The sequence below is a fragment of the Antechinus flavipes genome, chromosome 3, assembly GCF_016432865.1.
Source record: "Antechinus flavipes isolate AdamAnt ecotype Samford, QLD, Australia chromosome 3, AdamAnt_v2, whole genome shotgun sequence".
NCBI classification, from domain to species: Eukaryota; Metazoa; Chordata; class Mammalia; order Dasyuromorphia; family Dasyuridae; genus Antechinus; species Antechinus flavipes.
Window position 1 is genome coordinate 318,710,142 of NC_067400.1, and position 19,011 is coordinate 318,729,152.

The window sequence follows — 19,011 nt, forward strand, 5'->3', positions numbered from 1 at the left end:
TATAAAATTGCTTATTGCATAAGAGAGGGGAATAATAAGAGGAGAGAGAAAATTTGGAACTCAAAAAAAATTTTAATAATGTTAAAAATTATCAAGATGTAATAGGAAAAATTAAAAAAAATTAAAATGAGAACTTACAGAGCTAAAATAAAGTACAATTTATGCTTCAGATAAGACATAAAAAAACCAAACAAACCCCAAAAAGCAAAAAAGTGAAAACCAAACCAAGGTTAAACCTAAAGTTGTTTTAATTAAGAGATAAACAGGGACATTGCATTGATAAAAGGTATCATAAAATGAATTAGTATAGTACTAAACATATGCATGAAATGCTATAGCATTTAAATTTTTGAAAGAATAATTAAATGGATTAGAGATGAAAATAGATAGTAATACTGTAATAATGGGAGATCTAAACCTTTCCCCTCTCAGAATTAGATAAATATAACCAAAAATTCAATAAAAAGGTTTTTTTTTTTTTTTTTTTTTTTTTTTTTTTTTGGTAGAGGTGAATAGAATTATAAGCTAGATATGCTATCTGAAAATAATTGACTGGGAATAAAAAGGAATACACCTAGGTAACGCAGTGAATAGAGCACCAGCCCTGACTCAGGAATACCTGAGTTCAAATCTGGCCTCTAACAAATATTTAATACTTCCTAACTGTATGACCCTGAGCAAATAACTTAACTCCAATTGCCTCAGCAAAAAGAAAAAAAATGACTATAGGGACAAAAAAAAATTATAATTAAATATAGAAAAGCAGAAATACTAAATGTGTCTTTTTCAGATCACAATATAATAAAAGTTATATTCAGTGGAAATTGAGGGAATGCCTATCAATTGAGGAATGGCTGAAGAAGCTGCGATATATGAATAATAAAATACTATTTTTCTATAAAAAATGATAACCAGGTAGAATTCAGAAAAACCTGGAAAGACTTACATGAACTATTGCTGAGTAAAGTGAGCAGAACCAGGAGAACATTATACACAGTAACAATGTGTGATGATCAACTGTGATAGACAGCTTTTCTCAGCAGTACAGTGATCCAAGACAATTTCAGTAGACTTGCCATAGAAAATGCCATCTACATCCAGAAAGACAACTGGGTGGAGACTGAATGTGGCTCTAAGTATATATTATTTTCACTTTTTTTTATTTCTTGTGATTTTTCCTTTTTCTGATTTTTTCCTAACATAATTAATATGAAAATATATTTAATGTGATTGTAATGTGTATAACATATCAGATTGCTTGCTGTCTTGAAGAGAAAGAAAAAATTTGGAACTGAAAATTTTATAAAAATGAATTAACTATCATATGTAATTGGGAAAAAATAAAATGCTAAGTGAAAAAAATGGAAAAACTTATTAAAAACTAGTGGAAGGAAGACTAAATGAGTGGGTTAAAGAACAAATCATTGAAATAATTTCATTAAAGAGAATGGCAGTAATGAAAAAACTATAGAACTTATGGATTCAGAAAAAGAACTAATCAGAAAAAAATTTATATCTCTTATCGCTTAATGCTTATGTCAACAGAATAAAGAGTAGATCAATGATTTGGTTATGCAATTTTAAAAACTAGACAAAGAATAAATTAAAAATCCTCAACTAAACAATAAATTGGATATCTTTTTAATAGCTTTTTATTTTCAAAATATATGCAAAGACAGTTTTTAGCATTTATCCTTGCAAAACTTTGTGTTCCAGATTTTTCCCTCCCTTCTCCTTATCTCTTCCCTAATATAGAAAGTAATTCAATATACTTTAAACATGTTCAACTCTTCTATACATATTTCCACAATTATCATGTTACACAAGAAAAATCAGATCAAAAAGGAAAATATGAGAAAGAAAACAAAAAGCAAGCAAAAAACAACAAAAAGGTGAAAATGCTATGTTGTGATCCACATTTGGTCCCCATAATTATCTCTCTGGATGCAGATGGCTCTCTTCATCACAAGCCTATTGGAATTGGCCTGAATCACCTCGTTATTGAAAAGAGCCAAGTCCATCACATTTGATCATCATATAGTCTTGCTATTGCTATATACAATGTTCTCTTGGTTCTACTCATTTCATTTAGCATTAGTTCATGTAAGTCTCTACAAGCATCTCTGAAATCATCCTGCTGATCATTTCTTATAGAACAATAATAGTCTATAACATTCATATACTAGCCATTCTTCAAGTGATGTGCATCCACTCAATTTCCAGTTTCTTGCCACTATGAAAAGGGTTGCCACAAATATTTTTGCACATGTGGGTCCTTTCATGACCTTTTAAGATTTCTTTGGGATACAGGCTCAGTAGAAATACTGCTGGATTAAAGGGTATGCACATTTTGATAGCCTTCTGGGCATAGTTCCAGATTGCTTTTCAGAATGGTTGGATCAGTTCGCAACTCCACCAACAATGTATTAGTGTCCCAGTTTTCCCACATCCCCTTCAACCTTTGTCATTATCTTTTCCTGTCATCTTAGCCAATCTCAGAGGTGTGTAAATAATACCTCAGAGTTGTCTTAATTTGTATTTCTCTGATCAAAAGATATTTAGAGCATTTTTTCATGTGACTAGTAATAGTTTTAATTTCTTCATCTGAAAATTGTTCATATTTTTTGACCATTTATCAATTGGAGAATGGCTTGTATTCTTATAAATTTGCATTAATTCTAAATTGGACATCTTAAAAATTAAAGATAAGATTAATAAAATTGAGTGTAAGAAAAGGGTTGAATTAATAATTAAAATGAGTTGGGTTTATGAAAAAAATGATAAAATAGATAAACCATTAGTTAATGATTTTTTAAAAGAAAACCAAATCATAAGTATTAAAAATGAAAAGACTGACAATGCCACTAAGATGAAATCAAAGCAATTATGAGGAGTTATTTTGTCCAATTATATGCAATAAATTTAACAATTTAAGTTAAATAGAAAAACATTTACAAAAATATAAACTCCTTAGATTAATACAAAAGGAAATAGAATATCTAAATACTATTTTTTAAAAAATTGAACAAGTCATAAATGAGCTTCCTAAGAAAAAAATGTCAAAACCAGGTGAATTTACAAGTAAATTTTATCAGACACTTAAAAAATCATCTAATTCCAGTATTAAATAAATTATTTTGAATAATAGACAAAGAAGGAGGTCAACCAAACTTCTATTATAAAACAAATATGGTACTAATTTAAACTGGGAAGAGCAAAGACAGAAAGAAAATTATAGACCAAATTCATCAGTGATTATGGATGCAAAAATCCCAAATAAAATACTAGCTAGAAGACTACAACAATATATTACAAAGATTATACATTGTGATTTATAAATAAAGGAATGCAGGGATGGTTCAACATAAAGAAAACTATTAACATAACTGAATGTATCAATTTAAAAAATAACAAGTCATATGATTATCCTAATAGATGCAAAAAAGATTTGACAAAAAACTTTTTTCCTATTAAAACCACTTGAAAGTTAGATATAAAGGAATTTTTCTTTAAAATAGTAAGAAACAAATCCCTAAGACTATCAGCAAGCATTATTTGTAATAGAGAAAAGATAGCAGCCTTCCCAAGAAGATCAGGAGTGAAATAAGGATGCCCAGTGTCACTAATATTATTCAGTATTTTGTTGGAAATCCTAGCAAGAAGAGAAGAAAAAGAAACCAAAGAAATCAGAATGGGCAGTGAGGTAATAAAATTTTTTTTGCAGACAATATGATTATGTACTTGGAAAATCTTAAAGATTCAACTAAAAAGTTAATGGAAACAGTCACTTTGACAAAGTCGCAGGATATAAAAGAAACCCACATAAATGATCAGCATTTCTATATATCACCAACAAAACCCTGAAAGAAAAGATAGCCCATTTAAAATTAACTGGAGACAATATAAAATATCTGGGAGTATACCTACTCAAACAAACTCAAGGACTACATGAACACAATTATAAAATACCACTTATACAAATAAAATCATTTGAATAATTATTATTCAATATTAATTGAAAATATTGAGAAATATTAATGATGGTTAGGCAGTCAATATAATAAAAATGAAAATTTTACTCAAATTAATTATTCAGTACTATCCTAATTAAATTATCAAAAAAATTACTGAGCTAAAAAAAGAAAATAAAATTCATTTGGAAAAATAAAAAGTCAAAGAAGATCAAAGGAATTAATCAAAGTAAGGAGGTTTAGCACTACCAGATTTTACATTATACTATAAGGCAGTGATTATCAAAACTGGTATTAACTAAAAAATAGAAAGATGGATCAGTGGGACAGAGTAGATATACACATTACACAGTAGCAAAGGACTATTACCTGTAAAAATTGTTGGGAAAGCTCAAAAACAGTCTGGAAGAAATTGGGCATAGGCCAATATCTTACATCATTTACAAGATCACAATGGATATATAATCCAGATAAAAGGCAGATATAAGAAAAATGTAAACTGGATAGAACAATTTCTGAATAAACAACAGATAAGAGAGCATTGTGAAACTTAATATATATTAATTTCAATTAATGTTAAGTTAAAAGGATTATGTACAAATAAAACCAGTGTAGCCAAGATTAAAAGGAAATAGGAAACCATTCTAGTATCTTTGCTAAGAAAACCCCAAATGGTCATGAACAGACACAACTGCAATGACTAAATAATGTATAACATTCCTATATATACTTCTTATACACACATGATTCCATTTCCTGTTCTAGCTCAATTTTCCATGAATTTTTTTGGGCTTAAATGACATGCCCAGGTTTACACAACTAATTGTCTGAAGCCAGCTTTGAACTTAGGAAAATGAGACTTCATGATTTCAGGCCTGCACTATCCATTGTACCATCTAGTTCCCTACATTTATGTACTGTGTGTGTGTTAAGAAGAAAAGATATTAGATTAAACAGATTAATAATTGTGTTCTCATAGGCATAATTAATTTCAATACTCAATTTATTTTAATGGTACCCTACTTCTTGATCAATTCTAATTTTTTAGTAAAAGTGATCCAACTTTTACTTTCGTATTTTGGTGTATTAGTGATTTCATCATTCTGGCTGCACCCTTCACCAATGGAAATCACAGTTCCTCTACAACTTCTTACTTGGTCATTTTTTTATATAACTTTTGACCAGAATAACCTGTGAGCCAGTTTAACATGGTGTATTTCTGAATTATCACCATTTCATTCTTAGTTTCTCACAAAGCATTTTAGTCTCTTAAGTCCGCTCTATGATGCTCACTTCTGCTTACATTTTTCGGAAGCCAGCCTTTTGTTTATCACAGGAACATTGCCTTCTTTCATGTGTTGCTTTGTAATATATAGTGACTTTTTTTGTCTTCTGATGAATTTTTGATTTCTTCTATAAGTTGGTTGAGTTGCCTAAAATTCTCTTGTCATTTTTTATATGATTGCAAATTATAAAAATATATGTACACTAATATACAGAGGAGTCTTAGAAATGCACTTATTCTGAATGGCCATGGGTTTTATTGTGCCATGTTAAACCTTGAAAGTGATCATGACTTAGAAATTGACCTTTAGGATAACAGTCCTTTTTGTTCACATTCATTCTCAACAACATTTTATCAAAATTATATCTCTATATATGTATAAGTGTATATTTATGAAATATGTCTGTATGTATTTTTATACTGTTTTAGTTGAGGGTAGAGAGGAGGTAGCAGCAGAATATGTAGGCCTGATAGCCTATCATCCTGAAAAATTTCTTCATCTTGCTTTGTGAAGATTTTCCAACTGTGCTTCTTAAATATTGTGCTTAGCATTTTTTCTTTTAGAAAAGTGAAGAGATATTAACTGGAGAGGAGACTGGGATGTCTTATAATATATCACTAAGACTAAGGTATCTTCTAAATTCCATTAGGTGGTACAAATTTAAAATGTAGAGGAAAGCAGAAGGAAATTCAGAACAGTCACAGACAAAGTAGTTTTGTTATTTTTATGTTAAATTTAATATATAGTTTTTAAAAATTGACAGACTTAAGATTTAGTAAATCCCTACTAAGTGCTAGAGGGGGGAGGGAATGAGCATTTATATAGTGGCTAAATGTCCCTGGCAGTGTAAATATTTTACTATGTTATTTAATTTGATCAGAAATTCAGTTTCATTAACAATACTTTTTCTATATATTATACTGAAATGTTTGTCCATCATCAATTTGATTATAAAATAAGTATTCTTTGAAAACTGTATCTTTTTTATAATGAATCAATTTTTTTACAATTAAATCTTTTCCAATACTCAAGGAAAAAGTGAAGAAAGTAAAAGAAAATATCTTTTTCTGCTAGCTGTGAAATTTTTAAGATACTGATTTAGAGCTCTTAGATTGATTCACAACTGAATTGCTTATCTTATTTATTTCCAAGTCAGCTAGATGACTTAGGAGATAGAGTGTTGGACTTGGAGTCAGGAACTTTTGAGTTCAAATCCTACTTCAAACATTTACTATTTGTGTAACTCTGGAAAGATTATTTAACTCTTAACCTCAGTTTCTTCATCTGCAAAATGGAGATAATTATAGCACCTATTTCATAGGAGTATTGTGAAGATAAAATGAAAAACTATTTGTAAAATACTTTGTAAAGTACTATGTAAGTAGCTGTTGTTATGACTATTATTGTGTGTTGACTTATTATGTTTTAGTTGCTGAAAGATCTCTTCCTGACCAATAATAATTGTCTTTGATTTTTGTTTTTGGACAGTGTTATTTGCTCATCTACTTCACTGGTTGGAGGAATGTAAAATCTTTCTTGACTTTTGGCTTAATTTGTCTATGCAACATGTATCTGTATGAACTCCGCAACCTCTGGCAGCTTTTCTTTCATGTGACTGTGGGAGTGTTTGTGACACTACAGATCTGGCTGAGGCAACCCCAGGGCAAGTCCCCTGATTATAACGTCTAAAACAAGCCTGACTACATTTGCATATAACAGCTGCCTAGAGAATCAAGAGAGCCTCCTGCTTGTTATTGGGGAAGATTTCTACCATACATGAAGAGCATAATTTTCCTTCTTTTTTCCATCTTTCTTTTTGTTGTTTAAAAACAATGTTGCCTGCCTCTGAATACACTTGCCGTGGAAGTCTTCCAAAAAAGCCTTTGAAAACATTGCTGGCTGAGGGATCATCATCATGAAGAAGGCAGGCCTCCTTTTTGCTCTGCTGCACATGTGGACATAGTAAATTTGGAAGATAGCAAGCAGCACATAAACCTTTCTGAAAAACTCAGTGAAACCATGAACATAGTACTAGTTTTCCAAAACAAGTATGAACCAGTGTCAACTTGGTCTTTGCCTTTGTGAGGCAGTAGTGAAGATTAAATAAAAAGATGCTATGGCATACTGGCAAATTTATATTTTAAATGAAAAAGTAGTTACTAAATGTCAGAATGTTGAACTACACACTAATAGGAATGTGCATTTGTGTGTCTCAAACTGATTTTTTTATTGGTTCTTTTAGAGTTCTCACTTGAATCTTTAACCCTAAAAACCAATAATTCTGAAGATAATCCTGGCAGTCTCATTTAGGTGAGAGCTTTAGAAATGTTTGAGGAGATGATGATGTTTATAAGCTACTTGTCTGTAATTTTGGAAATTACCATTATTACCAAGTTTTATTAGAATTTACATTAAGGCAAAAAGTTCATCCATTTCTCTAGAATAGTAATTACCATTACCTTTGTAACCCTCCTGATGAAATTGTAAAAGATGTCCAAGTGCTCTGAAATTTTGTATAGTTAATGTAGGCATAAACAAAAGCTGCCTAGAGTTGTAAAAATCCATGAGATATCAGCCCTGCTTTTGGCAGCCGTATTCTCACTTTCAAAGAATGAAACTAATGTTTTCAAGCAGAAAATGTGAAGGTAGCAACTGGAGACAACAGGAGGTCACTGGAGTGGAAGTCAGAAGACTGAGCCTCAAATTCTGGCTCTGTTACTGATTTTTAGCAAGTCAGTACTTCTCTTCTAGGCCTGATTATTTATTTGTAAAATAATGGGGAGGTTGGAGGAGAGAATTTCCCAAATTTCTTTCATTTCGAACATTATACGATTTCATGGAATTTGGTGTGTTGAAAAACCATGGACTTCATGCTGCTGGTCAAAAGATAGATTTGCAAGTAAAATGACATGTCAAAAAGAGGCTGAGGAAAGATCAGGACCCTTAGGGAAATTTATCATTGGGTGGTTTTAATTTCCATGTCCTTCTGCATATGGTTGGTATACTTTTATAGGCATCCATCCAGGAATTTTTATTATATGCTTATAATATACATTACAGTACAAACCTTAATTAACTAGAGTTTTTTTTTTTTTGGGGGGGGGGATGAGGCATGTAGAGGCAGTTGAGGTTAAGTGACTTGTTCAAGAGACTGGGGTCACTTTTGAACTCTGCTCCTCCTGACTCCAGGGGTTATGCTTTATCCATTGCTCCACCTACCTGCCTCAACCAAAACTTTTTGCTGCAGTCAGCTTCTAAGTGAAAGAAGCAAATGCCAAGAAAAGGTGTTATCAGGGATTTATTTGAAAAAGCAATACAGAGTATATACTAGGGTCAGTACACATTCAACCCCTTCTTTTATAACTACAAGCTTGTGCAAGACGAAATGACATTGAGAATCATGACCCTGAGGTACAAGATCATAAATCATCAAAGAAACACAATGGTGATATTTCCTGTGCTGTACTTACTTAGAAAGAAATGTATGGACTAATAAGATTTTGTAAAGATTTTCTACAAGAATTGAAACAGAAAGATTTTTAAAAATTTTATTTGTCAGAAAGATTTTATTCTCTCTTTCATCCATCAGTATCCACATCACTCTGTATACATCCAACATTCTTGCTTCGGCCAAATTGGAGACGGTCTGTTATCCAGGATTCTGTGACTCTCTTAGGAAAATAATTTTTACCAAGGATACAAAGAAATCCTAGACTCTTGAGAACTTTTCTTGAATATTTATAATAATTATCCTTTAGTTTTTTAATACTACTTTTTGCTTTTAAAAACAATTTCTATTATAACATCTTCACACTGTGTCTGACATGGAAGATAGTCATTGTTTGTCCAATTGTTTAAAGGAAGAAATTGAAATACAAAAAACTTGTGTGACTTACTGAAAAGTCCTTATAACTAAGCCAGTATTAGTGTACCTCTCTCGTGGCTTTCAGGGCTCTTTCTGCTACAGTCGGTATCATGAGTGTTATATTCACAGTATACATCTTGGTAAAGATGTATTTCTTTTCTTGGTAAATTTCTTGGTAAAAACTAGAGAGTTTAGATTACTTGATAGCAATGAATCCAATTCACTTACTTCAAACAAATACTGATATATTATTCACTGATCCATGGTATTTTGAGGGTATTTTTATTGTCCTAGATAATTTGTGCTGCCATGGCACAAATAATTACTCTGATTTTCCATAAATGCCTGCTAATAATATAATTTATTTGCTTGATAGAGCTGTTTCTTGTTTGTTCTGGTATGTCAGCACTCAGGAGTTTTCATTTCTGGGCATCAACATATATGTAAGCAAGCTCTAGTCAAGAGAATGGACTAGCAACAAATATATCAGAAATTGAAGATCTAACTTTCTGTAAATACTGTTGTCTTGAGACCCAGAATATTTTTCTTCAGTTTTGAATTTTTTGCTATGTAACAAAATTAATGTGCCATCTTCAGATTAATGCAAAATAGGAGTGTTTATCACAGTTTTAAAGTATGTGAAATGTTATCTTCAATGAACTCCAGAGTTGAAGGCCTTAACCTCAGTTAAATTAACTCTTCTAGAAAGGTGCATCAGATACAGAGCCCCACATCTTTTATACTGCCTCTGGAACTCCATTAAGTCTCCCAGCTTGGCAAGGCTACACAGAGGCCAGAATACTTTTCATTTTACCCCTTAATTACAGGCCACAAGGGACACTTTCCTACTGTTAGGTACTTCATGACAAAAATGGTCTAGGAAAGTAATTTTTATCAATCTTGTGTTCCTTATGCATCAATAATATCTCTGATGACCTGTCCTGGGTTATAGGAATTACTGAATTTACATACAACCAAAATGTCTTTTACTTGTTCTTTTTGGCTATTTAAAACTTGGTTCTTTTGACCTAAAAGTAAAGTTTTGTGGTCTGTGAATGAGGAATGAAATTATTATAGAAACTGTCTCCATTCTACACAAAACAAGGTAACATACAGACCCATTCTAGAGAGAAAGTTTTTTGAGAAAATTCTGTTATTTTTGATTTTGTTGATAACTTTACTTTTTTTTCATAATCTTTAAGAAAATGTAATCTTCCTGTTTCCAAGTACAGTAAGCACTTCACCACCATAGCAAAAATGAAGTTTAAATTTATTTTAGCATGCTGGCCTAAAAGTTGAAATAAATCTCCTGATCATAAAAGCCTTGTGAATGAATATCAGTCGAGAATTTAGATCTTGTAATGTAATTTTATAAAGTTAAAGATGGTTTTTTTCTCTATTTTCTGGAATGGTGAATTGATTGGGAGATTATAACTTTTGTAGAGTATTGAAATTCTAAAGAGAAGTCATGCTATGTGAAGAACTGAGTACATTTAATCTGGAGAAGAGAATGGTTAAGAGAAAATGTCTATCTTAAAAGACTGCCCTGTGAAGTGGATTAAGCTTTTGTTTTGCTGCAGAAAGGAGAACCTAGAGCCAGAAATCTAGGAGAGATTAGACAGGAAAGTTGATTTCACTTTGATATTAAGGTGATTGATTCCAACAATCAGAGGTGTATAATAACATATCACGGGAAGTCCTATTAGGTAGGTTATCCCCTGCCCTCTAAATTTGTGAAAAAAGCAGCTTAATGATCACTTGTTAGGATTATTGTGGAGGGGATTGCTGCTTGGTAGGGATTAATCTCTAAAGCTTTCTCCAACAATTTTAAGATTTTAGTCTGCTACTTCAGGTTTTATTACTTTTCTTTTCCATGTTCTATTTTAGCAGGTGAAAACATGAGTAGACTTGTGATATAAAGGCTAAAAGTAAAATGATTAATTGCCCCATTACTTTGCTTCACTGTTAACTGAATAGAATTAGAAACTGGTAGTTCTGGAGTGTCATAATGGTGGAGTGTCAAGAAAGGAAAGAGCAGGATTAGCTGTTAAGGAGTTCAGGAAGTCCAGTAATATAGCATTATCAGTAGATTTTTGAGTTAGTTTGTAGCAAAAATGTTTGGAGAATGTTATTTTCTATAATGGGACTCCTTTAACAAGGCTTCCCTTCCAATACAGTCATTAATTATATCCACATTTCAATCATTTTCCCTTTGCCCCACCTACCTCTTATTTTCATGTTCTCACCACACTCATAAAAATCTCTCAGAAAATGGATCAAGGCATTGTTCCATATATTTAGAGCTTCTTTAGTTCCTCAAAGGAAAATTTCTTACTGAATAAGCATGTGGAAGAAAATACAACTGTTATTATGTTGCAGTGGACATTATACAAGTTAATTTCCATTTCACTGGAAGTCTTTAAGCAGAGAGGGAATAGCCACCTATTAGGAATACTGTAATCTATGGGGATTAAGGTTTTTCATTCATGCTTCAGGTAGATGACATCTGAGATTTCAGTACTGAAAGTCTGTTAATTTTATTAGCATTATAAATGCAGAAGCTGGGTATACTATTCATATAAAAGGCAAATCTAACAGCCATGGACAAAAAAATGGCAATTTTTATCTATGTAAACTTTAAGCTATGAGTGGCAGAGGTATAGTGGATCTTGGGAAGCTTTGGAGTCAGGCCTAAATTCAAATCTTGCCTCTGATAAATATTCAGTCTATAACAGTAATCAAATCATTTAATTTCTCAGTAGTTCAGACTAATCATTTTAAGTTCTACATGAGTTTCAGATGTTGGAGGGATTTTCAATACTTCCAAGTTCCCTAATGATGAAATTATAAATTCAGGCTTCTCTTACCATCCCCACCCTCAAAAGCTTCAGGTTATAGACATGAGAACAAATGTATAAGGAACTCTCAAACTAAGGTATGTATAAGCAAATAATATAAAGTGTTAATGGTTTAACCTAAAGCAGTATTAATTAGTGAGGCTAGATGGTGATCTGGGGTAGATAATTCGTAGTCTAACTTTGAAATTATTTATATGAATAATATAGCCATATATTCACTTAGTGATCCATGATATGAAGTTAAAACTCAACTGATTCAAATGAGTAGTATGTCATATTTTGGAACTATTTTATTACTTTATTTAGGTTTAGATGATAGCCCAAACTGAGCTTTCATATGATAATAGCTATGATGAAAAAGTTATTACTGGCTGTATCTGCTTTAAGCAGAGTCAATGTATGGAAGTTCAAATTCATATAAACACTCATGGAGTTAGCTTTATGAAATGCATTAGGGCTCCTAGCATTCAAAATAGAAATCAGTTTTTAAAAATTTTGTCATTTGCTTTCTTCTTGGGATTTTATGTAACTGTTACTTGATGAATATCCTCTTGTATTCATAGTATCCTTTTTAAAATCTCAGTCAGTTAAATGTCTTGCCATGAAGATGTATAGATGTATAGAGGTCTTTAAGGAAGAATAGAAAGAAAAAAAGTCTTTACCATGAGGGACACTGTCCTGCTCCTGGGAAACATCCATCTGAGAAGACATGGGACCTCATACTTTAACATGGCAGTTACACTGTTTGATATTTAATCCATTCCTGAATACATTTCATATCCTTACTATTTAGATAACTTTTGAAACAGTACATACAAATGTATTTATCATAACAGAACTTTGTTCTCTCCGAGAGCTTAACACAGTATGCCACTTGGGGTAAGATTTTTGAAAATATTGATTAAAATAATGAACTGAAGACCAATATTGATTATACAGGCCTCTGCCCAGGTTTTATGAGAGCTTATATTCAGAATATATAGCATGTATTTATACATCATTAGAGCTTTAAAGATTCTTAGAGATCTTGAAGTTCAAATTCTTTTATTTTGTGGATGAGGAAATTGAGTCCTAGAAAGGTCAAGTGATTTATTTGCCTAGTACCTCAAACGACAGCTGAGTGGTACAGTGGACAGGGCTTTGCCCCTGAAAGGGGGACCAGAGTTCAAATTCCACCTCAAAAACTTAGTACTTGTGTGTTCCTAAGCCAATCTCTCATCAGTTTGCTCATCTGTAAAATGAAGTTAAAAATAGTACCCACCTACTCAGGTTATTGAGAGTAGCAAATAAAATAATACTTGTAAAGTATTTTGCACTTTATTAAGCTGTATGAAGCACTATGCTTGTAGTTATTACTATTATTTTTATTACAACTCAAATTCAAACCCAGGCTTCCTAATAATTGTTTTTATCAATCACCACTGCCTCTTTTATGTCATAAAGTATTCTTCACATCTGGCATCCTATGCAATGCATAATTTTCAGGATGCCACCATTCTGCAATGTCTGCTCTATTGCACTAGTCACATTCCAGTGGTCAGTGAAATGAACCCTGTATTCTGTTAAAAGGTAGAACTGGTACTTGCTGTAACACTGGCACTTAGAATTGTAAATAGTAAGATTTTCTAGGACAATAGTAGATAATCTCTGATTGGGGCTGAGGGTAGGACAGATTATAGAATTAAAAAGTTAAAAAGGATTTTGAAAATCATTATTTTCCATAAGGAAGGCTCTGATTGACGGGTAGGAGAGAAGAGCAGGAAAGGGGGGAAGAAAAGCTTGCCTTTAGGGTAATAACATTCAGGCAAAATCAGGTATCCCTAAATTAAGTATGTCACACATTCTCCCCTGCCCCTAAACCTTGCCCACTAAAATCCTCTTATTCATGTAGATGCAAAATCAAAAAGTTGACTTTAAAAGTATATGTGTCCTCAGAAGCAAAAGTCTTGGATGCAGAATGGGTAAAGGAAAGCTATCACTTTTATTTTTTTAAAAAAAAAGCTGTTGCTGTATAGTCTGAATCAATTGTTATTGGGTCTTTCAGTCGTGTCCTTGTGTGATTGCATTTAGGGTTTTCTTGGCAAAGATACAGGAGTAGTTTGCCATTTCCTTCTCCAGCTCATTTTTACAAGTGAGAGAATTGAGGAAAACAGGATTAAATGACATGCTCCCTAATAGTAAGTGTCTGAGGCCAGATTTGAACTCAGGAAGATGAATCCTCCTGATTTCTGATTCCAACCCTAGTTCTCTAGTCACTGTGCTACCTGGCTGCCCATTCTAAATCAATGAGTGCACTAAGACTGGTCAGATGCAGTGTAATAGGAATAGGTCAAGAATAAGTTGCAAGGACTCTTCAATAAAGAGTTCTCTCTCTACCTTGAGACTTAATGGGACTATCTGATAGTGTGCTGTTAAGGAGTGGTCTCAGGAACAGAAAAGGAAAGCTGATGCTGTAAAGGACTGTTCTCCTAGAATGAGATGTGGCATGTAGGACCACGGACTTGTCTTTTCCCCTTAGTCCTTTTTCCTCTCTTCTTTCACTGTCCATCTTATCCCCTTAAGCATTTTCCCCCACCCTTTCCTCCTTTCCCCTTGCATATCCTCTTGGCTGCCATTGTCCTAGTATCTCTTTAGTCTTAGGCCAAACCTTTCTTCCCATAAATATTTTTTCTCCCTTAGATTGCTTTAATATTAAAACAGAAGAATAATGTCATAAAATAGTTTTATGTATGGTATTAATTTTTAAAGGTAAATTGCCTGTTTTATGTAAAAAAATTTGATTGGCAATTTGCAAGTATCAAAGAGTAGTTTAAAAAGCAATTTCTTGGGGTTCTTTCATACTCAACCTAAGTGAATCTCTGTTGTAGTCACAAGTGGTCTCTTCTTTCTAGTTTGGTGTATCGAGGTGAAAAAGCAACAGAACATCAGATACTTTTGATCATAAAGATCTACATAGTACTTTAAACAAAAAGTTTTAACGTCATACTCTACCCAGTCACTCTCTTTCCTATTTAAATGCTTTCCCAAAAATTCACTTTTAAAAATTGTTCACAGAACAGAGGGAAGAACCAAAAGAAAAGGAATTATATAATTATGATCATTTATTTTTCCCATTGAGATAGGAAAATATTTGCATTTAAATAAATAAGAAGAAAGTTTATTATAGTCTTTGACCTTATTTCGTCTATAATCAATCTTCTGTCATCAAGATCTCATCTCTTTGTTCCAGCCTTAAAAGCCAGTTGGCTCTGAAAGAATGAGAAAGTGCTGTTATCACCCCACCACATGAAGTTGGCACTTTGAGGTTCCTACTACTGAAGCTGCATCAGGTAATTAGGTTAGTCCTCTCCCTGCCTTTGCTCACACTTTCCAGATATGAAAACTATTCCTGTCACCATCTCCTAGCTTCTTCTCCATCTAATGATGGAGAAAACAGAATGTTCATCATTTCTCTAAGAGGTGGTATTGCACAGATCTCTTGAAAACCATAAATCTAATTAACGTATCTAATTTTCTTCCTTCAGATCATAGATAATTATAGCTGTTTTCTCGGCATATGGTGTTTTTTAGGGGTAATGTTTTTGTTTCTCAAGTAACAAGATTTTTTTATATTTCATTGATTCTTCTTGCCCTAATGTCTCCTGAAGCACATTAACAGTTTTCTTATGAAGGCACTTGCTGAGGCTCACCTTTTAGTTGCCTTTAGGCCAGTAACTGGTGATACTTTCTTTACTGTGAATGATGGCAAGTGTTTATCTCTCTCTTAGATACAGGCATGGAAGTTCAGTACTTTGGGAGTCAACTTCATAGAGTAAGATCGTATCATTCCAGATATGATATGTTGGGTCTATATTTCCAAAAATGAAAAACTTGAACTTGCATAAATATCTACAGCTTTTAGGATTATATAATTTTAATAAATAATAACATGAGTTTTTTAAGAAGTTTTTTTTTGTAAACCATATTTATAATTTTGAAAATGTTAAGGCTATTTGGTCATCATGTATATTTTTTAGCTTCTGTGATGTCTCCCATCAATGTGTCATACCTCAAGTAGTTTTATATAATTCACTGTGGCTTTGCTGTCCTTTTCAGAAAAGATAAAAGCTGTACTCTCTATCCATCCTGCATTTCTTTGTCATTTTTTTAAAATAAAAGTTTTGATTATGCAAATTCTGGGTACAAATGATTTTTAACAGCAGTCTTTATATCAGCCCCACAAGGAAAGATTTTCATTCCTGTTAAGTTCACTTTTTATGTATAGACAACTTATCTATACTCAGGTAATTTGCATTGTGGGATAGGTAGTTGGGCATGTTTGGAAGCCATTTCCTCTTATAACTTCAAAATTATATTCATTGTAGCCAAATCCTAAGACTTTCTCCTAAATCACTATTCTCTGGGCATTTAAAGCTAGAGATATGGAGGTTAGAGAGGTTGATAGGAAGTGAGGGAAAGAGAAACATAAAAAGTATGTTCTTTTTTTTAATGCTTTGTTTTTTTTTTAATTTTTTAATAACTTTTTATTGATAGAACGCATGCCAGGGTAATTTAAAAGTATGTTCTTTCCATTATGTATGTGTGTGAATAATCTACAAGTAAGAAATAGTAGGAAAAGAAGCTATAGAGTTGGATGTGTAAAATTCAGTTTTCCTGAAAGGTAAGAAAGGAAGTAACTATATTTACTAGAGTACAGGACTAGGAGTCTGAAGACGTAATGCTACTACTCTCTGAACAAGTCTATTCATCTCTGTGATTTTTCCTTTTCTGTAAAGAAAAGGGCTAGACTAGGTGATAATTCAAGTTTATTCTATGAATCTATTCTCCATAACTTGAGTTATTTTCTTACATGTGGGATCCTTAGAATAGCTACTCCATGTTTAAAGTACTTTATGGGTTTATATCCATTCAGGACTATAGTTCATGAACCCCTGCCAGAGAGCAAAATTAATTCAAAACAGTCATTAATGAAATCTGAAAAAGGTTATAATAGAACTTCCCCTTCCCAATTCATCCCACCTAACATCCCCCAAAAGAACACAAAACAAAATCTTAGCACACTCTGCCACAAATATATATACTGAAAATGAAGAGAGTGGGTATGTATCAGGATTACTTGTGAGGAGTATATGCCTAGGAAACAGCTCAGGGAGCATGTTGGGGGATGGGGAACCCATACCGTCAATACTGAAGGACCACTGGTGTTTTCTGCTAATGTAGTTTTTCTGTTCTCATTGAACCTACTCTCTGATAGGTGTGGTCTGGTCCCTAGTTTTATGGTAGCTATAGGATGTGGTTGTCTGCTGGGAGTTGCTCTTCTTGGATTGTTGGTGTGTATGTTGCTCCTTTTACAGGTTTCTGGACTTTGTCCATTTTGGGCCATCTTGATTTCACTCTGCTAGAAATAACAGCTGGAAACTCTCCTTGATAAGGGAATATAATTGTCATATCTAGCAAACAAAAGGCTGGTGGAATGTTTATAGGCAAATATATAAATATACACACAGAGGAATTGAAATAAGAATGTTAGTCTGTGTGTATATGATATATATACATTTATGACATATGTATATATACACATATATAAATGAAGCTATATAAATCTTTAGGTCTATTGACAGTAAAAACATGGTGAAGAGGGAAGGTTTAGGAGTCCAAAATGGAGTAGGTAAAAGTCCCTTTTTATTGGAAAAAAGAACCAAATTAGGACAGATTAGAGCATCATGCTACTGTGACTTTTCCCTCTTACTGGTTTGCCACAAAATGAGACAGAGGAATAAGGTCTAGTTTCATGGTGTCAAGCTCACATAGAAATAGGGGCCCCTAAATTATATATATATAATGATCTTCTGTAGGCTATATTGATGGTATTGCAAGCTATATTGACTTAGAAAGCTACATGTTAATATGTCCTTTGTTTTATTATATTTTTTATTTTGTTTAAAGTATTTACCAATTAAAATTTTAATCAAGAGTATTGGGGATTTCATACCCCAACCACTTATTTGACATTTCTCATCTCACTGATAAAGAAAGCTAAGAAAGCTGAACATGGCTGACCTCATCAGTTGTCTATTAATTGTTTGTAGTAAAACTGTCCTCAGGAAGGAAAAAAAATGGTAGTAAAGAAGCCACTTTGCAAGGATTTTTAAGACAAATCTGACAACTAGTTGTCTTTGCACAGATGAGCCCAAATAAGCCCTGGGCAAATAATGAAAGAATCAATGAATTAATACTACTATAGTCTGGAGTGGGGGAGGGGGAAACCAGGATTGATTGAAAGACATCTTATTGTACTTTATTGTGTTTATTTATATCATTCTATTATGTTTCATTCTAATGATAATAATTATTATATTAATGTGACAGGTAATTGTTTATGCTTTATTATAATTTTTAATAGAAAAGCATGATTTTAAAAAAATGTATACTATGTATATTTTGTGATTTCAGTGTATCAAGCAGTATAGTACAGTGGGAAAACCAACCAACCAAGCAGATTTGAAGTTAAAGGACCTGGGTCTGAATCTGGACCCCGTATTTCTTATGGTTTGGATACTGGGCAAGTCACTAAACCTGAAAACCCCAAAAAAATTTGAGGGGAGGGACGAGGCAGTTGAAGTTATATGATTTGCTCAGAGTCACACAGCTAGTAATTGTTAAGTGTCTGAGGCTGAATTTTGCTTTCCCTTTACTTATAAAATACATTTATATTCTATCTCCCAGCACTAAGGGGAAGGAGGGACAACAAGTAATAAGTCAACATAGAATTGGGTCTGTTAACCATTCCGAGACTTCTCAGGGATGAGGCCTGAGAATTGTGGAAATCAAATGTACAGAGGTCTAAGGTGTTTTCTGAGTTATAAACACCATCATTAGAGACAGACAGATTTTGCAATGTTCTTTTCCCTACTGCTCCTGAAAAAGAGAAGGGGTGCCACCTGCTGGAAGCAGAGCTGCAGCACAGGGATGACGAGTAACAGGATGAGAAATGCAGCAACAGAGGGCAAGGAATGCTGCAGCCCTTATTT

General features: G+C 32.8%; 1 protein-coding gene across 4 annotated transcripts in view; it reads left to right on the forward strand.

Annotated features, from left to right (window-relative positions):
* SEC22A (SEC22 homolog A, vesicle trafficking protein) overlaps positions 1 to 19,011 on the forward strand; it is a 104,817-nt gene that overhangs the window by 64,699 nt on the left and 21,107 nt on the right. For 2 of the 4 annotated variants that reach the window (XR_007951908.1, XR_007951907.1), the window contains exons 7-8: positions 6,746 to 7,567; positions 15,210 to 16,153. The exons of 1 other annotated variant lie outside the window; for it this stretch is intronic. Coding sequence is in view for 1 of the 3 variants with exons in the window: in XM_051985426.1 (XP_051841386.1) it covers positions 15,210 to 15,215 (6 nt within the window). In the remaining 2 variants the exon portion in view is untranslated. Of the gene's footprint in view, positions 1 to 6,745; positions 7,568 to 15,209; positions 16,154 to 19,011 lie in introns of those variants that run through there. One more of the 4 variants, XM_051985426.1, reaches the window with a different exon arrangement.